This window comes from Ammodytes marinus, assembly GCF_949987685.1.
Source record: "Ammodytes marinus genome assembly, chromosome: 14".
Classification (NCBI taxonomy): domain Eukaryota; kingdom Metazoa; phylum Chordata; class Actinopteri; order Uranoscopiformes; family Ammodytidae; genus Ammodytes; species Ammodytes marinus.
In genome coordinates this window covers 16,820,350-16,835,972 of record NC_137218.1, presented here as the reverse complement: position 1 = coordinate 16,835,972, position 15,623 = coordinate 16,820,350, and the positions used below count along the sequence as shown (strand labels likewise).

General features: G+C 40.3%; 1 protein-coding gene across 1 annotated transcript in view; it reads right to left on the bottom strand.

Annotated features, from left to right (window-relative positions):
* The window catches only part of LOC307260309 (ryanodine receptor 1-like), a gene marked incomplete at its 5' end in the record, with an annotated part of 47,672 nt that overhangs the window by 12,580 nt on the left and 19,469 nt on the right, over positions 1 to 15,623 (bottom strand). The window contains 37 exons of the mRNA XM_080040511.1: positions 24 to 103; positions 224 to 323; positions 2,998 to 3,084; positions 3,187 to 3,238; positions 3,352 to 3,461; positions 3,659 to 3,755; positions 3,857 to 3,969; positions 4,521 to 4,655; positions 4,752 to 4,811; positions 5,330 to 5,500; positions 7,987 to 8,001; positions 8,489 to 8,581; positions 8,681 to 8,768; positions 8,916 to 9,156; positions 9,264 to 9,584; positions 9,689 to 9,819; positions 9,904 to 9,985; positions 10,095 to 10,206; positions 10,332 to 10,458; positions 10,561 to 10,621; positions 10,838 to 10,887; positions 11,115 to 11,236; positions 11,339 to 11,406; positions 11,534 to 11,649; positions 12,129 to 12,252; positions 12,352 to 12,427; positions 12,509 to 12,586; positions 12,673 to 12,813; positions 12,908 to 12,997; positions 13,239 to 13,317; positions 13,409 to 13,572; positions 13,664 to 13,804; positions 13,903 to 13,993; positions 14,084 to 14,304; positions 14,612 to 14,781; positions 15,205 to 15,325; positions 15,420 to 15,531. Of these exons, the coding sequence (XP_079896637.1) occupies positions 24 to 103; positions 224 to 323; positions 2,998 to 3,084; positions 3,187 to 3,238; positions 3,352 to 3,461; positions 3,659 to 3,755; positions 3,857 to 3,969; positions 4,521 to 4,655; positions 4,752 to 4,811; positions 5,330 to 5,500; positions 7,987 to 8,001; positions 8,489 to 8,581; positions 8,681 to 8,768; positions 8,916 to 9,156; positions 9,264 to 9,584; positions 9,689 to 9,819; positions 9,904 to 9,985; positions 10,095 to 10,206; positions 10,332 to 10,458; positions 10,561 to 10,621; positions 10,838 to 10,887; positions 11,115 to 11,236; positions 11,339 to 11,406; positions 11,534 to 11,649; positions 12,129 to 12,252; positions 12,352 to 12,427; positions 12,509 to 12,586; positions 12,673 to 12,813; positions 12,908 to 12,997; positions 13,239 to 13,317; positions 13,409 to 13,572; positions 13,664 to 13,804; positions 13,903 to 13,993; positions 14,084 to 14,304; positions 14,612 to 14,781; positions 15,205 to 15,325; positions 15,420 to 15,531 (4,240 nt within the window). The remainder of the gene's footprint in view (positions 1 to 23; positions 104 to 223; positions 324 to 2,997; positions 3,085 to 3,186; positions 3,239 to 3,351; positions 3,462 to 3,658; positions 3,756 to 3,856; positions 3,970 to 4,520; positions 4,656 to 4,751; positions 4,812 to 5,329; positions 5,501 to 7,986; positions 8,002 to 8,488; positions 8,582 to 8,680; positions 8,769 to 8,915; positions 9,157 to 9,263; positions 9,585 to 9,688; positions 9,820 to 9,903; positions 9,986 to 10,094; positions 10,207 to 10,331; positions 10,459 to 10,560; positions 10,622 to 10,837; positions 10,888 to 11,114; positions 11,237 to 11,338; positions 11,407 to 11,533; positions 11,650 to 12,128; positions 12,253 to 12,351; positions 12,428 to 12,508; positions 12,587 to 12,672; positions 12,814 to 12,907; positions 12,998 to 13,238; positions 13,318 to 13,408; positions 13,573 to 13,663; positions 13,805 to 13,902; positions 13,994 to 14,083; positions 14,305 to 14,611; positions 14,782 to 15,204; positions 15,326 to 15,419; positions 15,532 to 15,623) is intronic.

Here is a 15,623-nt window from a genome sequence, read left to right as displayed (position 1 = left end):
ATGTGTTGCAGTTGAACACATACCTGTTGAACTTCACAGTTTCCACCATTGAGGATAGAGATACCCAGTTTCAGGGTTGTAGTCACCATTGTACCAGTTTCACCTACATGAAAAAAAAGAAAGAGAAAAAGAAGAAAAGGAAAACAGTTATTAACCTGGCCAGGGTAAACTGATTCCCAGTGGAGGCAAAAGTTTTGACCAAAGTTAGGGAGCAAGACTATACCTTTGCAGGCACTGATCATTTGCAGTACCATCTCTGCAGCACCACGATTATGCAGTCTGGACTGCTGGTAGAGGAGCCTTTGTTTTACCATTTCTTTTTCCTACGGCGGACATAAACATCATGAGCATGTTGCGCTGTAATATTTCTCACAAGAGAATTTGAATAGATAGAACAGACTCTTTAAGGACAGATATTCGACTAACTATAGTCTCAGAAACACCACTGATTGGGCTGCACCAGCTATTCATGAATCAATGACTCATTTTGACTGTAAAGGCCTTCCTAAGTTTTAAGTAAATCAGATTGTGCGCTGATGCAAACTTAAGAAATATCTTCACTAGAAGCTGTTTTAAATTTAGTAAAATATATAACATTTAATATAATGATATTATTGATATTGTTTATGTTGAATGAATTAGTTTGGGTGGTGCAATCTGTTTTAATGTATTTATACGTAGAACTCCACTTTGCAAACACCGGTGCAAATGACTCCTGGGGCTTAAATGTAGACAAAAAAGTTGTTTGTTCAAAAAGTAGTCCATTCTTTCTATTCATATCCTCAATTTCAATTCACATTCACTCTCTTTTGACTCAAGTCCCTAACTGTTTACCTTATTACTGTGTAATCAACTTACCCATTTCTTTCTCCAATGGTCTATAACTGTAGCAATAGGCATATATGCACAACGTTATATTTAAAGTCCATTAATTGGTATGTTCTATGAATTCCCTATTGATAAAAATTATTTTACCTTTCATTTGTATCAAAATATTCTAAATTGTTGCTATTTTTTAGTACTGTAATATTGTCTTTGTAAGCATTTGCATCATGGGTTGTTACTTTACAAGTAATGCACCTGTCTGATTCTTGGACACATTCTCTCACAGCACTTTATTAGTCATGGAGTTGTTACACTACTTATCCACGTTTGCTGACTGGAGCAAGCGTTAGACTACAGGAAACAGCCCTATTGGCCTTAGCATTTTAGCCATAAACCTTACCAAAGTATCTTTATTGCAGCAGCCCTGCAAATAAAGATACTTTGAACAAGAACTGTAAATCCCTCTGTATCAGAGATATTCATTTGGCATTTCATAGCCATTTGCCTTTTTGTTTTGAGAAAAAAATATCCATGCAAAAAAAAAAAAAAAACTTTGCTCTGGCTCCTTAAATTTAGAGCATCAAGCCCCCTTTGAAATGAAAATGCCATTCACAGGGCAGAGAGAAAATGGCATCAAATAAATATCTCTGAATGCAGAGGGTAGATTGGCTTTTTCAGCTCAGCCACATCACATATCAACTTGGAGAGTCCCACATTGTGTCATCATAAAACATCCCCCAATCCCTCCCTCCCTCCCTTCCCACGGCCAACACCACCCCCCCACCCCAGCCCACCCCCCACCCACGTATGCCTGGCCTTGCTCTACCCGCTATGTGTCGCGCAGCTGGACCTCAAACTTACACTGCACTCCCTGATTGTCTCATGTAAAAACTTAATGATGAACTATGTATGGTGCATGTGAGCTGACGTGTCTGCTCTAGGGGCTATGTGTGGCATGAATATTTAGCTTTTAAACACTGCATATTCTATACTGGCTTTCACTGTAGTCTGTCAGTAGGCTATGTGAGTGGGGGAAGGGAACATTGATCAGTAGCATTCAGTTTTAGTGAAGACCGGTGTTATGAGGGTGAGAGGGATTACATGGAGCGATGGGGACAGAGCCAGAGAGAAAGATGAATGGGACAGCTAGAGTATATAAACTGGGAGGAATGACATCACTAGTCAGTGAGATTGATCTTTTTTTCAGTCAGGATATGAATTGGAACAGCCTTAATAACACTTATAATTTAGTCTCCGGGGTTTTTGCACACTCATAGCATGTCTAACCCCCCAGTTTGATAGAAGCTTTTACACATTTTGGAGGGATTTTTTAATTTATAAATTTCTTTTAGTAGTTTAAAGCGACAACACTTGTGGACAAAGCACAACATTGTTTATAGTCACACAGACAAAAAACCTCCCGGAAGTTATTTAGCAGTTGCCTCAAGCAGTGAGGGTACCTGTGTGAGACCTGCATTTCCACTTCATTTCCAAGGGCCGTACAGCTTAAAACTAGAGGAATGCATAGTGTGCTGGGCTATGTGGTGTAAAAGAAAAAGCATTAAGCTCTATTTTCCTAACACGTGGCTCAATTTTTGTAACTCTATCTTAAAGTGGTTGATGTTGTACCTCAAGCTAAGGTGACAACTGATTTAAAAAAAAGTGAATTATTATTAGTATGATGAATATTATTTCAATTATTGTTATTATTATTGTTGATGTTAAATTAAATTAATCACATCAAATTAGACCCAATCCAGATACAGGGCACAAATAAAGGGTGTAAACAGGGCTGATACGGCTTTATAAAACAGTCAATTGTACCTTTTAATAATTACGGTGCCCGTTACAAATTGGAGTGCAAAATCCTTTTTGTTTCGAGTCATGGTGGGATTTGAAAAGGATTAGGGTACATAAAGTACTTGACACAGTTATTAAAAAAATAGTCTGGATTGGATCTTTGAGTTTCTAAGTCAAGCAGCAACACACAATGACAATGTACAAACAGAAGAGACAGAGCACACAGACTGAACAGAGAAAGGTAATGACAGGGCACAAAGAAAGATAGAGAGGGGGATGTGGTTGTGATGTTCCGATGATGAGGTCACTCAATGCTTTTGAGAGCTACCGCTCCACTGTGTTCCTGGTCCCAAGCCCCTGGCCGCCCATTACCAGTTCTGTTTGTCGCACCTCAAAGGACATCTCATCCTCAGCATTTTCCACCATTTCATCTTCTTCTTCCTCACCAATACGGCAACTCTAAACAAATTGAAAGGTGGTTAAAAATTAGGTGTTTTTTCAAAGCACATTGTTCACATTTCAAACCTCGACTCATAGCCAAACCCCTCTGCGGTGACTCACCTTTGCCATAATTTCGGCATATGCCATATAAAGATGATCTGTATCGAGTTTACTGAAATGGGAGACAAGAGAAGATTAGTAGTGAACCAGGAATGACAATAGTGTCGCCCTGTTTGTCTGTAGCGCATTTCAGTGGCATTGTATATCGCGGAGGGCCTGTCTAACCTCTTTTCTGTCAGAGCGGTACGACTGAAATGCAGAATAAGCTGATGTAGGGGATCTGGTTTGGTCTCCGTCTCCTCCTCTTCCTCTGCTTCCTCTTGCTCCATTGCTTTCTGCCATGCGCGGACAGAAGAAGGGTGAGAAATGACACAGAATTAAAAACAAATCAATTCAATTCAAAAAGTTTTATTGGCATGACTATTGTAAACAAGGGTATTGCCAAATCATTACAGATATAACAAAATATAACAAATTATAATAAAATAATAAAACTAATCCAGATCAAACGGACGTGTGAGACAACACTCACAGATAGGTCATCTATCATCCTGTCTTCAAAGGAGTAACCCTCAGATTTAAGCCAGTTGCGTTTATATCCCTCAAGGAACATGTTGGAAGCTCTGTGTCTGCAACGCACAGAAACAAAAGCAAAAACTAGTAAATCTTGTCAAAGGTATTTTTCAAGCAGCCCATCATTTAAATGTCAGTTCTGGCCGCTCTCTCTTACCGTGGAATGTTGTAAAGTGGTGTCATCCTAAAGCAAGCCACCACAGCCCTGCGTCTCTGCTTCGACAACAGTTTGTGCCACACCATCTTTTTGGATTTGAACGGGTGCTCCGTCTACACCACAAAAGAAGACATTAGCAAAGTGGCCGAAAGATTTCAGCAGGAAACAACTAAAATGTATAGTTGTTTATTTTTGGACCGATTTCCCAACCACATGTGCAACAAATTAGGATAATATTGTGTCCACAGGTGTACTAAAACATGTTTTTAAAACCTGTAACCTAAAAAAAGATTTCATAACAGTGTTACTGATGTTAAATTCTGATTTGATGATTTGTTTTTGCCTTTGCTTTCTGGTAACAAATGACCGAGGAAATTGAACTTATTGCTTAGTGTGATTTGAGTGTGCTCATTTAACATATGTGCTTCATATTGCCCTTCTATCAAACTCAAGAACATTGAGCAAGTGCTTCATTATTTTCAAATGCACATGATAGTTGTATATTCATATCTAATTCAGACCACATGTATGCAATTAGTTGGGTACAATCTTATATTTTCAAAGATTGTTCTCATCTCTGTCAGCGCCTGTCATGTCCGATATTCCGTGGTGCAGAAACTGCGTGCTACTTATACAGTTTGTGTTGTCAAGAACGTCCGCTCACCACTTCAAGGTGGTAAAGGACAGCAGAAACCTCCTGCACTCTCTTGACAACTTTAACTGGAGCGTCAGCATCTTCTGCCTTCCCTGCCATCATCTTGTACAAGGCCATCTGCCAGCGCATGGATGGGTTGTCCACCTTACAACAACACAGGGACACAGAACATTCTGAAATGGGGTTTTTCCAGCTTGGATCTAAATCTATTGGACCAACAGTCAATGAACTACTGTATACCTTGCCCTGAAGATGAAGGTTGTTCTGCAGGAACTCTCTTACTTCTTCATCAGTGTCTCTCTGTAAAAGGAAACGTATTATCAACCGTTTTCCTAAAAAGAATGGCTCAACACTACAGTGTATAACTTCAGGTCACCCTCACAAGGAATTCTAAGTAATTACAAGAACATTGTCAGCGCATCTACACGAGGTAAGCCTTAAGGTGATCAGGGATTAATTGTATGCATTCTGCTGTACATCCAGGGATTTTCTAAGCAGTAGAAAAACCAACTCAAACATTTCTTGGGCCATTCTTGGGATTTTTCCTGAGCATCTGCGCCAGTGTAAGAGGGTGACACCAGTTTGTAAATGCTGCCATAGTGAGGAATACAGAGATAGTTTTGTGGAGCTGATGAGGCTTAATCAACTTTGTAGCAACTTGTTTGGCGAGGGCTTGAATGTAACCAACATTTGTTTAAATGGAAAAGTTACGCACTGTAGCTTTAAAACCTGGTATGTAGTGGCTGCTATTCTGCAGCATGTAACACGATACAAATGTTGGCAAGAATCATATAAAGCCAGCAAAAAGATTAAACTACCAAAGAGTATCGAATCTTGGCCAGGTTGATAAGCTCTTGATCGGCGGGGGAGCACATGTTGAGGCCTATGGGGAGCATCTTTTTCAAGGCAGCGACAATGAGTGAAGTCTGCACAGAGTAACGATCTCCCCGTCTCTTCTTCTTGGTACGTTCTGTGTCGGAACCTCCGGCCTAAGAAATGGGACAATAAACCAAAAAAAAAGCATCCACGGTATCTCATAAAATGCCAGAGGTTTGTGTGACAGTTGTAGTTGTATGGAACAGATAACAGCCTTGATTCAATGCCAGGCAGTCACTTTCATGGATATAAGCCCTCATTAGTAATGAACTACTTTTTTTCTCTCACAATACTAGGAATGACAGCAACACTACAAGAAATAATGCAACTGACATATGTGTACATCACACAAAGTAAGTATAAACATGAAATGAGTGTTGCCAACACAGTCAGCATTCATTACATTTCCTGACAAACCTGAATTATCATTTAAATGCTAACCTTTGAACATCATCCTACCTTAGAGTAATGACTGAGCAGGTCTCGTCGTTTAGAAATAGCCAGCTATATTCACTGGGAGTCTTACTAAAAAAATTTACTGTCAGCATCAATGTGCAAATGAAAAAAAAAAGTGCCTAACCATATTTCCTGTTATTACCCAAAATCTAAATATCATGGTTTCTCTGAGCTCAGACTGGTAAGTAGAGGGCTTTGGGGAAAGGGCTAAAAGGAATGGGTCTTATAAGAAAGTAAATCAGTGAAATTACATTTATAAAACATGCAAAAAAAACAAAAACATCAGATTTCATTCAAGTGACAACCCATTTAGCATTCAATGAACAGGATAAACAGCTAAACCAAACTCAAGTTGTTGTTTCATCTAGTTGTGAATTTAATTATTGAACACCAGCAGCCCTTTGGTGAACGATTACAATATTAGATGACGTTACAGAACAAAACTCTTGAAGTTAGTAAGTCCTGTTAGTAGCAGGCTGTTAAAATAAACACACACAACTCTACTGTCAAACACGCTACGTCTATGGGACATGTCCCTGTGCTCCTGTTCTGTCTGTGAGAGTTCAGTCCTTCTGTTATCTGCTCTTTCTGGAGTCCTCCAAAATGTGCAAATGTGTGTGAGAGCAACTGCATTTTGAAATGTTACTGTTGTGTCATCTAAATGTATGCTATATGATGTATGATGTAGATCACAGGATCCCACAGTCAGGAAGAGGAGGAGGCCAGCCACAGTATTCTATCAACACATTTTGTTTATAGATGTTTGTTTGGGTGTCATTTTCAGAAATGTAAAAAGAATATAATCCCAGAGGCCTTAAGCCTCCCTATTCAAGCTAAATTAACACTTTCAGTGCTTGATGTACTAACTCAGTGCATCAGTCACAGCTTCTGTTTCACTTCAGTGCCAGATACAAGTGTGTTATGAATGACTAGTTTAGAGGAAAGAGGGTGCAAAGCATTTCAGGGAATCTTTTTAGGTAATAAGAGTGAATTAATGTATTGGTTAGGTTCATGGTCATTTTGAGCGTGTTTTTAAAGAGGGAACCCAACAAGTGTGCCAAAAGAAAAAATCCGCTCCGGTGATGTTAAGCATCAAGTCACGTGTTAGTGTGGATACTTGGGAGTGTGAAGGAAACTAAACCATGATTGTTCCATGGCATTTCCCGGGGAGGAGAGAAGAAAGAGCACAGAGAAGACTATCATCATCCCCTAGTGGCAAAACAGCTGTATTACAAGAGCTACAGGTCAACCATCCTTCAACGGAAAAGAAACAAAAGACAAGACTAGAAGAATACACCTCAACTACGATCAGAAAAGAGCAAACTCAGTGACAGGATGATGGCACTGTGCTCTCACTGCCACCGTGGGCTTGGTGTAAAGCCCAGTGCCATGAGCCTAACTCTACAGCTGAGTACTTTCATCAAACGCCTCCAGACTCCCCTCCTCACACACTGGCAGGACTGGGGATGGCCCGCAGATGGGGTTCGCCCTTTTTGTCCATTGATCCATTCTGAATAGTATGTGAATGTGTCTTTCTAGTGTGTATCTATTGCATTGTCTTCCTTATATATAATTATATATAATTTACATTAGTTAAAGTGTATGGGCACATAAATCAGTAGCTTTGTGCAAGATATGCACTGAGCCAAGCTAAGGCTGTATGTGCTGTGGCATGTACACTGGAGTGTAGCGATGCTAAAGACAGTGTAAGTGGATCCAAACTCCATCTGTTCCATCTCTCTATTAAGAAGCGTCTTGAGTGGGAATTCCATATTCTATTAATATAAAGAACTCTGTATTTATATTTATAGCTATGACACATTCCCAACAGAGTTTTGTTCCAGTCATGAAGGACTGTTAAGTGTTTCTGACTCAGCAGGAGATACAGCTGCATGTACAGAAAAAGAATTTGTCACTGGGACTGATTTAGTTGTCTTGGGTCATGTATCGCTGAATGGCATGTGCACGCATTTCTGTGTGTCTGTGAGCATCAGTGAGTAAGTTTGTGTGTTTCTGAACTTGCTAAAAAAGAAAACTAGGATAGGATCAGCTGTGCCAGTGTGCTGGAGAGGTTGATGAAAAGCTCCCCCAAAGTGAGGTGCCATGCGGTCAGCACAGCGGTCGTGCAGGAACAAAGTCTAACCTCTGAGTCCCCGCCCTGGAAACCCAGCCGCAACCAAAAAGAAGAGGACAGGGGACAACCAAAGAGAGAATATATCGTTAACACAACTGCTATCCTTCTCAGAATTTGCGAATTAAAGCCACACCTCAACAAATGTGTAGCTTCACAATGTTTTACCAAAACCCAATGAAATATAAATAATAGAATATTTAATGTACAAAATGTAGGCGCTGAAATATATCTGTACCTCGTAAAGATAAGTGCATTTCAGCTTAAGATTGCTTTGTTGGATTATAGTCAGTGATATAATATTTTTGAATTTCCTAAAGCTATATAATAAGGAAATACGTTTATATATTTATTTATGAACATTTATAACCTGCTGAAAAACTTAAAATCATGCTTAAAAAATCGAGGGCACAAAGAAAGGACACAGAAAGCTGTTGCACAAAAATGCCTGAGTGAGATATATGACACTACACCGGCCTCACAGCAGCACTGGCTCTGCCCTTCATTAACTCACCTTGCTCATTTTGCTCTTGCTGTCGGCAGTGAGGAATGACATGTTATTGATCTCATTCGCCACCACAAAGTTCTGTTCCTCTCGCTTGAAGTTCTACAATAAAGAGAGAGAGAAACACAGACACCATACAGTAAAGGATGCAAGCTTCTAGTAATGGCTGGATTAAAAAGGTCCAAATGGACATATACTCACATGCGACTTGGACCAGAAAATAAAGACCTCTCCGACCATTCTAAAGAGCTCTTCTGCATCTGGGTCCGGGCATGTCAGCCACCTTGCCCTGTAGCAGAACAAATTACTATGGTCTTGACAACTGATGACTAAATATAAAAAAGGTGCAAGCAATATGTTGCAATCTGTCATCACTGGATAGAATTGGTGATTTTGAAATTTTACAAAATGTTGTTGTTTTATAATTTGATTGTACCGGTTGTTGTCCACATAGCGAATGAGTAGAGGGTAGAGGGCATACAAGTCTCTACAGAGAACAGCAAACTCGTCACGTATAGTGCCGTCTTCCTCATCCCCCTCTGATTTCCCCTCCATGCGCAAATGGTCCTCTTCTGCCACCACCTTTGAAGTGCGTTTCTTCAGCTTCTCCATTGTTGGGATGAAGTGGGACTTGAGCATCTCTGGCTTTGCCCTGCTGACGATGGGCTGTGAAAACACTTGGAAGGGGAAAAAACAAATGGTATGTCATCTCACTTGGACATGAGCTCAATCAGGTGTAAACGGTGACACGTTAAAAAAAAAAGAGTATGAAACTTGCGCTCACCAGCCAACCTCTTCATCCAGGAGGCTTCATCAATACCCAAGTTGTTGACTACAATTTTCATGATGCTACCCAGCAGCTGATTGAGGCTTTCCGACGTGACATCAGTGCAGACCTGGCCCTCCAGCTCAGGGAAGTTCTCCAGTCCTTTCTCCCACCAGCGGGGCAGGTAGTTACACAGCATGGGCAAAGTGATTTCAATCACGTGAGGCATCTCCGTGTAACGAGCCCCGGACTCTGCCAAGTCCCCGATCTCCTTTAGCAGAATGTCCAGCTCTGGAATGTCTGGACATAACTCCTGGACCTCGTTGGGAAGGCCCAGTACTTCACAAGAGAAATAAGTGAGAGAGACAAGAAGAAAAAAAATCAGAAACAATACTTTGTTAGACAGAAAGTTAAATCTGAGGAGAGAATTAATATGCACTCACTGGCTCGTTCCCTGGGTGTCTTTGTGGTGTAGACAGAGAAAGCATTGAACTCATTGAGATGGGGCTCTAAGTAGGCCACTGGCATAGCTGCTGCAAGGTGAGCCAAACACTCTCCAAGAGCTGGTCTCTGCCTGTAAAAGTCATGGAAAAAGTGAAAAAAATAATAATTCCAAACTCCAAATGACTTTACAGATTGTAACAAATGGAGATTTTACCTTTCAACATGTGGATTCTTGACAGTCCCTAGAGAGTATATGCTGCACATGATGCGATAACAGGACATCTGTAGATCATCCACTGTATGAAGGCAACAGTCACAGATACATAGTTTATTTTCACAAATGGGACATCCATGTGAAATGTAGAAAAGATAAAAGAAGCCGCACTAATGTGAAGAAGCACTTACGCATGACATCATCCCCAAACTGGTGCTGAGCGATGTGATCGAACAGGGAGGTGAGCACCGGGAGCAGGGCAATGGTTGTGTAGTTGATGTTCTGGGAGACGCCTTTCACTTGCTTTTAACAAGAGAAGCAACACATGATCATGTACTCAGGATATATAAGGTCCAGTGTTTTCTTTGCGACAGTCAGGGACAGTTGCTATGTGCATGGCCCTTTAAAATATTGCCTTCTTCTATTACCTGATTGCCTTTGGATACTTTGCCCAGTTTAAGGTTTTCCACCATCTTCTCTATGTCATCAGCAGCGCTCTCAAAGAATGACCGCAGCCCTGCTTTCACAATCTCAGGCCCCGACTTCATCACAGTCCTATCAAAGCAAAAAAATAAAAATTATAATGAAAGAAATATATGGACATTCATTTTAAATGATGTAATGCATCTTGTAAGAAAATTCATAAAAATATCAAACCTCGCATCCAACGACCGCGCCAGAATGTGAAGACAGTTAACAATTGCTTGGGCGTCCGTTCCTGCACACGTAAAAACACGTTTGTGATTTTGAGGCCTTTTAAAAAAAATTAGACCACCACATATTGTATGGACATATAAAACAAGAGCAAATGCACTCCAATCAGGGGGGCTGAAAAAAACAAACATTAGAGCCAATGCAGTATAGCCATATATGAAGAACGCAGGTAAAAGTTAAAAGATTCAGAAAGACTGATGTTGAGAGAAAGAAATCTTACCAAAAAGAGAAACTCTGTGTCTTACCAGAGCAGACATTTTACAGAAGATACTACGAGGAAAAGAAAAGGAGAGGGAATGAAAGGAAATGCTGATAAGAGGGGGAAGCGATATATAAAAAGAACATAACATTTGTGTGTGTGTGTGTGTGTGTCTGTGTGTGTGTGTGTGTGTGTGTGTGTGTGTGTGTGTGTGTGTGTGTGTGTGTGTGTGTGTGTGTGTGTGTGTGTGTGTGTGTGTGTGTGTGCTATCTGAATGAGACAAGGACAGAGAGATCACCTTGCAATCATCTCCTTCTCCTTATTGGAGGAAAGCCCACCACTTCCCAGAACTTTAGCAGGCGTCGACAGGAAGTAGAGGCAGTGGTTTTTGAAATACTGGTTGATCAGAGGCATCAAGATCTGGGAGGTAAAGTTTTCAAAAGAGAGAGTGAGTTATCACACTTAGACATGTGCGTGCTCCAAAATTGTGGTGACATCTCTAGCTTTACTATATAGTCCCACCTTGGCAAAGAATTTGATTTCCTGCTCATGAGGCGACTTTTCCACTCGTCCACTGCTTACCACAGCCTCTGCAAAAACACAAATATATTATAGTTAGTATAATAATATCATTTGTTACAAAGACTTACTTGAAGTTACAAAATACAACTATAGCCAATGTTAAAGTGTCTGTTTGTCGTCAGTGCCCCACAGTACCGAGATGAGCGATGAACTCCTGGGCAATTTCCATCCATTTCAACAGCTTCTGCAGGAAACCATAAGCAAATCTCTTCTCGATGGATGAGATGTCAGACTCCATGTCTTTCAGTCCCCTGAAGTGAAACACAGTTTAACTCTAAGTATTTAGGTATGTACGTGTAGTGTATGCACGTAATAATAACATTTCAGGAGGCAACTTTCAGACCAAAATGTAAGTTCAACACTGTCGCTCTTGTACAATATATGATCATAAACATAAAGTATTAATTTATTTGAAATTTAAAGCACTGCTAAGACTTTAAACTGCTACACAATGGCACAGCTACACACACCCAGTCATTCTGTGTTGAATCAGTGTATTCTGATTTTACTTTAACTTGAACAGTTTCGATGCAACCTGCTTTGCTCTAATCAGGTTTGTGTCCTTTGAATTTGCAGGTGATCTAAGGCTAATATGTGCTATAGGCACAGATAACACATTAAATAGAAAATACTGTATGTTGCCAGATTGAATTAAAAAAAATTATAATATCAAAAAGATACAATTTCTTTCTAAATGTTCTAGATAAAATGTTCTCTTCTGTGTCATTACCTTGTGACGGCATATCCATTAAGCTGCAGGAACTTGAGCAGCTCGTAAGCTTTCTCTCTATCTCTGGCCTTCTCCTTTGCTGTCAGAGTATCATAGGGCACCAGCAGGGGATGTGTTCCACCTCCTACACAAGCACAAGCACAAACATTTGAAGAAAAATTAGCAAAAGCAAAATCTCTCCTTCTCCATTATGTTTAGGTCACCTCCTCTAGGAAAATTCTACCTTTGGACTGCAGCTCCATCTTTTTCTTCCGTCCCCAGGTGTTATGGTAATTTTCCGCTAGTTGCTCTGCCATAGACTGAATGAACAGACATGAACTATCAATATAGATCAGATGCTAAGATTGTAGCACAGGAGGTTCACACTTTTACCGCCATACCTGCAGGTCTCTTGAAAGAGCCATGTGTGTGATATCAATGGGCTGCGGACTGTAGCCATGGCTCGGGTCATAGGTTGCCTAGAATCAAAAGAGTTATTATTATGTACTGATATTACATTATCAATCAGGTATTAGTTACATTCATCCAACTCTATACTCTATACCTGAGCAGTCTGGGAGATTTTTCGTGATGCTGCCTTCTTCTTCTCAGACTCCTCTTCCTCTCTAGCTTTATCCATGGTCCACTCCCATGCAAGCATGGCTTTGACAGACTCTTTGATTGGCCAACGGTAGATCTCTTTGTCCTATCAGAAGTAAAGTCCGTGTGAACAAATGGCATCGACGGATGAAGTGAAAGCACACAAAGAGTCAGTGCACACGGCGGGAAGGTGAACCTACCTTCTCTGAGAAGGTTTTGTACGGTCTGAGCATGGGATGAGTTTTCGCATTTTCGTCCAGCACCTCGCCATATGACCAGTTATTCTGGATCTGAAACATAAAAATAATGCATCAAATGGGTTATCGTAGTGTTTCCTGCTTACAAACTTAACGGCTTTCATCTTACTTGCAGTTATACTGTAAACTGTATCTCTTTGGAATTACAAATCCTATGCTTCCCATCGAACTAATAACAGAAACTTCTGTTTAGAGCAACCCAAAATATTTTGAATTAGCTGAAGAATATAGAATACTGTAATAATACTGTAATACTGTGAGTGAAAGGTTCTACCTTTTCAAAAGCCCATCTATCATGAGTATATTCAGCATATTTGTTGATAAAGGGATCCAGTCTCTCAGGGATGATTGTGCTGTGGTTGGAAAAAGAGTCAATTTAGCTACAATTGTGTTTAACAGAAGGATAATTTATTTCAAGTAAGGTATGAAAAAAATCCTCTTTACTTTGTGGTCTCTACTGGTTTAGGGTCAAAGTTTCCCTCTGCATCTACTGAGGCCTTTTTCTCGGTTTTGGAGGAGTAGGTGGCATCTACATAGTCGGGAGGAATGGCTCCAGCAATGGCGCAGATGCAGGGCATTGAAATTTTGAAAATCTCAACATCAAATTTCTGGAAACAAAATAAAATAAACATATTACAATTAACCCGTACACGATCCAATATACTGAAAAAGAAAAATCTTATACTGCAGGAGCTCCACCTTGTGTGCAAGCGATTCAAAGATCCCCCAAAACAATTTGCGAGTCAGGTGAAGCTCCTCTTCTGATGCCACTCCAAAGTTGCCCCAACCGTTAGGGAGACAGTAGTATTTCCAACACCGTTCATAGTGATTGGTTAAAAGCTGTCGGAAGCAAAAAGGGAATACAAGTTCAAGCAGAAATTAATAAAAGGAACTCAAAATTATTTTAATCCTTTTAAAAGGTGTTAAAGTCCTCCTACCTTCAGTGGCATTTTGGCATACTCATTGAGAATGGGAACATCAAACACCAGCCGTCTCAGCAGGTGCTGAAGCATGGATGGACGTAGATGTCTGAAAGAAAGACAAACAAAGTTAACTTCAACTATAACAAACCTAGTAATACTCAATGGCATGGAAAGTTCGCCTTGAGTTCAGACTGACTTGCACAGAGCCATGAGGCACTCTTCAATGATGTCTCTTTGGGCCTTTGTGAAGGCTCGTCCACGAGACAGCCGATATATTGTGTGCAACATGGAGTCGATCATTATGGCTCGGTGGTCGCTGCCAGCAAAGAGTGGGGCACACTTGGTGATGAGTGGTAACACGGCACCGCACAGGTAGCGGTTCAATGCCAAGGCCATCTCAGTCGTGCAGAAAGCAGCCTGTTGGACAGAAATTCTATTAAGTCCAAGCACACAGGTGCATCTCCAAAAAATGTAATATCATGGAAAAGTCTATTCAAAAAGGGGACGCTTTCATATATTCTAGATGCATCAGACAAAGTGAAATATGTCAGTTCTTTCTTTTGTTTTAATTTTTATAATTACGGCTTACATCTATGGTATCCCAAAATAATAATTTCACTATACATGTGATGAATCTAGAATTTATGAAAGTTTATACCCTGCTCTGTACCCCTTCTCAGGGACAATACACAACTGTAGTATTGTAAACAGTTTAAGGGCTCACCGTGTCCAGAGAGGCAGCAGCCCTCATGTCAGGCAAAAATCCCACCTCCAACACATGGAGCAAGAAATCCTGGTTATCAATACCATACACTCTGTCCATGAACAGAACCATGGGAGCCTTGTGATCCGGCACAAAACTAGCTGACATCTTTGGTTCTATGATGCTGTTGTCTAAGCACAATAGAGAAAAAACCTTTTTAACAATATGCAAAGTTGGACAGAAGTGATCTTACAGCAGAGGAGGCCGTATACAATGTAGGGTGACCAAACATGTAGTTAACACATGAATGAGCACTCTTCAGAATACAAACATGTGTGTTGCATCAAATTAACAAATACTGTTTACCGCCACTCAAACTTCATGTTTTTTTATGAGCAAAACGTACTTCTTCTACTTCTAACATAACTGCATGTATCAGTATGTTTTAATGTAAGTGAATAACCTTTTCCTTTTTTTGTATAATTCTTTTTATTTTGCTTTTTTTTTTGTAACAATAATCAAACAAACAAACAAACAACACCAGACAATACATACAAACTAAGAAAAGACAGAAAAAAAAAATAAAAAAAGGACAAATGTGTATGTTGAATAACCTTTTCCAAAGGAGGGAATCTGAAGAGAAAGGCTGATGACTCCCACCAGATCCTCAAGAGGGACCAGGGACCTCAGGATGGCTCTGATCCTCAGAGCTTCACCCTTACCAGCCTGGATCACCTGTAGAGACAAAAAAAATCATTTTCAATGAGGTTTCCTTTTCCTGTATATCTTTATGTCTCAAGTCTAGTATGATAGCAACAAAAGAGCTTACGTGCATCTCTGGAGCACAACGTCCCAGCAAGTCAATAAGAGCAGAGTAGAAAGACATGATGGCATTTCCCAGATGCACCTTGTTCTCCTCATGCTGCTCCTCTCCTCCAAACCTATGACAGAATTAAAGATGGTGGCTCTACATCTTGACTCTTCAGCAACACTGGAGGAAAGAATGCACCTTCAGAGGGCCTTCAAAGCTATA